The sequence below is a fragment of the Balaenoptera borealis genome (genome assembly GCF_965194805.1).
Source record: "Balaenoptera borealis genome assembly, chromosome: 6".
Lineage (NCBI taxonomy): Eukaryota > Metazoa > Chordata > Mammalia > Artiodactyla > Balaenopteridae > Balaenoptera > Balaenoptera borealis.
In genome coordinates this window covers 115,115,639-115,121,638 of record NC_138863.1, presented here as the reverse complement: position 1 = coordinate 115,121,638, position 6,000 = coordinate 115,115,639, and the positions used below count along the sequence as shown (strand labels likewise).

The window sequence follows — 6,000 nt, the reverse complement described above, 5'->3', positions numbered from 1 at the left end:
TGATCCTTATCGCCATGTTTACCCCCTCCTACTGCCCTTGATGTCCTGGTCGCAGCTCCCTGGGAGGACGCGCTTCCCACCAGGGGCAACCTGGCGGATGGTGCCACCCTCATCCATATACATGTCCCCAGTTAAGGACTTCCCGCCGCTGCCGCCGGGAGAGGGGCCTGAGCTGTGGAGTGAAACTGAAAGGAGGGAGCCCGCGCTCCTCGGGCCCTTCGGCAGGAAGGTGAGGCAGGCCCTATAGGCAGAACGCCCTGGAGGCTCTGGGGAGATGCAGGGCTTCTCTGGGGACCTAGTAGGCTGCCTGGGGGCGGCTTCCTGGAACAGCGGCTCCAGCCAGCGCACAGCCTGACCGTCCAGTGCCAACACCCCAGGGCCCGACGGCAGGGCACCAAGGAGGCGAAAGCCTGCTGGCTGCGCCAGGGCGGCCCCGCCAACTGGCCAGCGACCGAGGCGGGCGCCCGGGTCCACCGTCCCCCGCCCCCCAAACTGGCCGTGGTGGCCCAAACCTTCGAAGGGACCCCAGGGCAGGAGGGGGCAGCTTGGTCTTTCCCCGCCTAAGCCCGGGAGCGCACTCCAGCTCCCCCCCGGCTGCGCCTCCCCGCGGTGGGATGCGCGCGGGACCGGACGGCGACGCTGACTCTGCGGCGGCCGCGTGGGCGGCGGGGGAGATGGGGCCACCCGTCGCCCCGTGCTCCGGGGCCCAGATCTGGTGTCGGGACCACGTCTGTGAGCCGAGCACGCCCCCGCTGGGCTGGGTCTGCGGCCGGGAGCACAGGCGGCGGCGGTTAATGATTAATCGCTGACCACCCCGCCTCCAGCCGTTCGGGAGCGTGCGCTCCCCGAGGGTGGGTTTGGCGCGCCAGGGCCAGGCAGCCGGGAGGGGAGCGCCCGGGACAGAGAAGGGAAGGGCCTGCGCGCTGGGGCCTGCGGGCTGACTGGCTGCAGCGAGATTGGAACCTCCTTCCTCCGCGCTCTCCCCGCCTCGCCCAGACACACCCCCCCCAAGCCCCACCCTCGGCCGCCTCCAGCCTCGGCTAGGTTGGGCTGCTCCGGGAAGTTTCCGTGAAAGCGCCCGAAAGCCTGTTACCTTTTCCAGGTGAGCTGGAAAAAGCCCTGCACCCACGCTAGTGAGCTGCGGCCGAGAACTTCGGGCCGCGCGGGGAGGAGGAAGGGGAGTTCAGAAGGTCTTTGGACGCCGCGGCCTGGCCGGCTGTCTTCCTCATGGCTTCGCCCAGCCGTCCTGGCAGTGACTGCTCCCATGTCATCGATCACAGCCACGTTCCCGGGTTCGAGGTGGCCTCCTGGATCAAAATCACCCTCATCCTGGTGTACCTGGCCATCTTCGTGGTGGGCATCCTGGGGAATAGCGTCACCATTCGGGTCACCCGGGTGCTGCAGAAGAAGGGCTACCTGCAGAAGGAGGTGACGGATCACATGGTGAGCCTGGCTTGCTCCGACATCCTGGTCTTCCTCGTCGGCATGCCCGTGGAGTTCTACAGCATCATCTGGAATCCCCTGAGCAAGCCCAGCTACACCGTGCCCTGCAAGCTTCACACGTTCCTCTTCGAGGCCTGCAGCTACGCCACGCTGCTGCACGTGCTGACGCTCAGCTTCGAGCGCTACATCGCCATCTGCCACCCCTTCCGGTACAAGGCCATGTCGGGGCCCTGCCACGTGAAGCTGCTGATTGCCTTCGTCTGGGTCACCTCCGCCCTGGTGGCGTTGCCTTTGCTTTTTGCCATGGGAGTCGAGTACCCCTTGGTGAACGTGCCCAGTCACCGCGGTCTCACGTGCAACCGCTCCCGTACCCGCCACCACGAGCAGCCGGAGAGCTCCAACATGTCCATCTGCACCAACCTGTCCAGCCGCTGGACCGTGTTCCAGTCCAGCATCTTCGGTGCCTTCGTCATCTACCTCGTGGTCCTGTTCTCTGTGGCCTTCATGTGCTGGAGTATGATGCGGGCGCTCACGAGGAGTAAGCAGGGCACGCTGGCCGCCCAGGGGCAGCAGCTGCAGGGCAGGAAGTCGGAGAGCGAGGAGAGCAGGAGCGCCCGGAGGCAGACCATCATCTTCCTGAGTGAGTCCTGGGTGGAGGGCCTCCTGGGAGCCGCCCTCACCCCCCCACCCCACCCCCACCCCCACCCCATCACCGCCCGCGGTCCTCTAAACTCGAGTCTTGCCTTGAGAGTGTGAACCTCAGTTCGTTGAGGCTGAAGAGGCATGGATCTGAGCCTCTGCATGTTTCTTCTCTCTGCTTTGGGGACTTGGGTTATGGTCAAAAGAGCACTAGCCCAGCAGTCGGAAGGGCTGGGTATGTTCCGCAGTGGCGGCTGTGCGATGGCTGGCCAAGTCACAAAATAGCCTGGGTAAAATGGAGATAACACTGAGAAATGTGAGGGTCCACTTAGGTAATATGAGACAGGTGAAAGTCCTTTGAGAAGGACCCAGTTCTGTGAAGATGGAAGGCAGCATCCTTATCTAGCCCATCTCCTCCTTTGTAGAAACGAGGCTGTTGGGAACACACACAGGCTGGGACTCTAGTCCCCCAAAGTGATTTCCTACCCACGTCTTAAGAAACTGGAGCTCTCAGACACACACTCCCCAAGGTAGTGCTGGCGTGTTTGCCCTGGTGGATCTGTTTCTTAACACAGAAACATGGCTGGACCGGCTGGCTTGTTTGTCTGATTCAGAAAATCTGACTTCACAGATTTCCTGAGACTTGATTGATCATCCCAAATACCAGTTCCCTTGCAGAGAACTCGCTTTGTTTTCCAAACTTTTCTTGTGATGCAAATATTTAAAGTCAGATCCTCCTGTGTGCCAGGAAGGAAGGGGTCCATGATCAGTAGCCCCCCAAGGCCTCAGAAGAGGGGCTTGGTGGGCTTTCATGGAGACACACCAAGTGTACTGGAGCAAAGAGTTTTAAAAAAGGTCTTTTAGCGGAAAGAAGAAAAAGATATCCTTGTGGGTGTGTGTGAGTCAAGGGGGAGCTGTTAGGGCAATGTTTCCCCTTTTCCCCAGCTCCCTTTCCAGTGTGGCATCAGAGAAGGAATAAATCATGGTGCTGTTTGTTTTGGTGTGGGAAACCTGAGAAACAGGTTCTAGGGCAAGGAGTTAGGAAAGAAAATTGGAAGGCACTTGAAGAGAAATGGAAAGAACTAGGTATTGTCCCAGCCATGCCCCTAGCTTCTGGTGTGTCCCTACAACTGACCTGACTTGACTCTGGGTCTGTGCGAAATGACAGGAGGGCGTTTGCGGTGTGGGGGTGCCGACTTTGCATCAGGCACTGTGCTCTTGGCTTATATTTCCATTTCATAGAGGAGCAATTTCAGGCTTAGAGAAGACCTAGTTCAAATGCACTCAGGTGCAGCTCCCAGATTCTAACCTTGGTTCTCAGCGTGTTACCGAGTCCAAGCTCACACTGCTGGCCGCACAGCAGGACAGTAAATTGAGAGACTACGTGTTGGGGCCAGGAATAATGACTTTATTCAGAAAGCCAGCAGAGCGAGAAGATGGTGAACTAGGGTCCCAAAGAACCATCTTACCTGAGTTAGAGTTCAAACTTCTTTTATATTTAAGGGGGAGGGGGTGTGGCTGCTTGTTGCAAACTTCTTGGTGCCGGAATCCTTTGTTCTTGCAGCTGTACATGTAGGTCAGGTCAGGATGTTCCTATAAACCTCCAACAAGACAGATGTTATTCTCTGTTCTGCAACTTTTTATCTCTATATGAATGGAAACATGTTATATCTTGAAAGGTCAGAGCCTGGAGAGTGGGCCATCCTGTATATTTCAGGCTGTAGGCAACATTCTTGTGGCAAAAGCAATAGAATACAAAGGTTAAAGTAAAGGAAACAGATCCAAGATGGAGTCAGATTTGTTCTTTGCCATTACAAGGGCAGGGAAGTGAGTGGCTGCCTGTGGCTTTTTCACAGGCTCATGGGGAAAGGAAAATGAAATAAAGCAGGACTTTGATAAGGTGTTGCAGCCTTTCTGGAAATTGGAGTAAGGCGTCTGTAGCAGGTGACATTGTCTAGGGACTTAGGAAGGGCACCCAACCCAACTCAATCTCTCTTGCCCATTGGCTTCTGCCCAAAATATTCCAGGAAGAAACGGACATTGGATTTGCTTGAACATCTGTTGAAAGACTAGTTCTTCTTTCCGCCATATACCCTTAGGCATATTTTAAACTTTTAGCAGTAATTTATACTTTAGTATGAATGAATTTCCTTTTTTTTTTTTTTTAACTCTCCCACCCTAATTTAGGAATTAAGACTGCATTTGACCAAGGAAAAAAATAATTGATTCATCTTTGTTCTCTATTGTACCAATCTCTTTTTATTTAAAAAAATTTAATTTCTCTGAATAGATGTCTCTTCTCCTAGTGGGTATTGTTCCAAGTTGAAGTCAGTCTCCATGTTGGAGTTATGTCTCCATTCAGACATAAAATCAGAATGTCACAGACTTTTATGTAGAGACAAATAGGAACTTGGAGATATCTCATCCAGTTAGTAATCACCTGGAATGAGTCTGCTCTCTCAGCTGCGCTCATTCTTTCCTTCTTGTTCTCTCCGCTTTCTTGTAACAACTATGTATTAATCACCCACTGTGTTCCCAGCATAGATTGTTGAATGGCAATCAGGTGCTCGATGTGTGATAATGTCTTGGGGGAATTTACCATTTGTATTTAGCCCATTTCCTCTGCAGTAGGTTTCCAAAGCAGTTCCTGCAACTCTTCCCACTCCCAGTGAATTTCAAAGAGCTTTTAAAAATAGGAGCCTCACTAATTAACTCAAGTTAGGAAATAAATTAATGGAGTGAAGAGGAAGAAATCATGCCCTGCATCCCTCAGATTGATACAATGCAATTTACTTTGTGTTTCATGAAACTTATGCTTTGGGGCATTTTTAACCCAGAACAAATGAATATATAAATTGTTTAGAAATCGCTGAATTTAACATAGTGATTTAGCTGTCTTTTTAGCACTTGAGTTAACAGATGTATCAAATTAAAACAAATATTTGCTCATTTCAAACATTTTGCATTTAATGTGAAATGTAAATGACAACAGCACAATGTCTTTGGAGCTCTGGAGGCAATAAAAAAACAATTAAGGAATTTCCCCCCTCATTGTTAAAAATGCTAACTTCTGCATAACAGAAGGGAAATTCATAAATCTAGCCAAGATGAGGAAGTCTATGCAGAACATATTAAATTTCCTTTCTGCATCTTTTGCTATTGTGCCTGACTCTAGCTGAGGTGCTGGGCTGGTGAATAATGAAAACAAATTGGGAACTCTGGGAGGGAAAGAGATGCGGGGACACCTCCTAGCTCTCAAGCAATTTGCAGGAGAAAACAATAATAATGTGAAAGTACACATTTCTGGACACATGAGTGTCCCTTCTTGCCTCTTGTCAGCTCAGTGAGAAATCAGTACTAGACTTATTTCTTTTTGCACGGTCACGGGTAATATGACTTGTCCCATGCCAGAACAGAGGTTGCCTGGTCTGGATTCCTGTCTCTTCTGGAGGCAAGGAACTGGTGCATTTGTCTCTTTATACCTTAGATGTTGAGAATATGCAAAATGAGTCTTCCTTTCAAGAGGGTTTCCCAGACCTTCCATCTTTTTTTTTTTCTTCCCAGACCTTCCATCTTATATTTCTGAACTCTCACTTGGAGTTATTTTCAATGCGTGGGGCACCCAGGTCCACAGACACTCGTGTTTGTGTCTGTTGCACATGTGGCTTGCTGTCAGATGTCACCCACTCAAAGTGGAACAAGAGTAGTTTAAACGGAGAGTTGTAATTTGTAACTTGCAAGAGCGTAAAGTGATTGGGACTAGGTTACGCCTACCTCCTAAGGACCTGTAGGGTAGTGATGGGCTTTCAACCATAGTTATGAAAATTTTTTTTTACAGATAATTGTGAAATTCCAAAATTAAAGAAACGTCATAGAGGCTTAGGACTCTGTAATAGGTACACTTTTTTTTGGCATTCT

At 51.4% G+C, this 6,000-nt stretch overlaps 1 protein-coding gene across 1 annotated transcript in view; it reads left to right on the top strand.

The window, feature by feature from the left end:
- Positions 1–706: 706 nt before the first annotated feature.
- GPR39 (G protein-coupled receptor 39) overlaps positions 707–6,000 on the top strand; it is a gene marked incomplete at its 3' end in the record, with an annotated part of 234,185 nt that continues 228,891 nt past the window's right edge. The window contains exon 1 of the mRNA XM_082397911.1: positions 707–2,083. Within this exon, the coding sequence (XP_082254037.1) occupies positions 1,228–2,083 (856 nt within the window). The 5' untranslated portion in view covers positions 707–1,227. The remainder of the gene's footprint in view (positions 2,084–6,000) is intronic.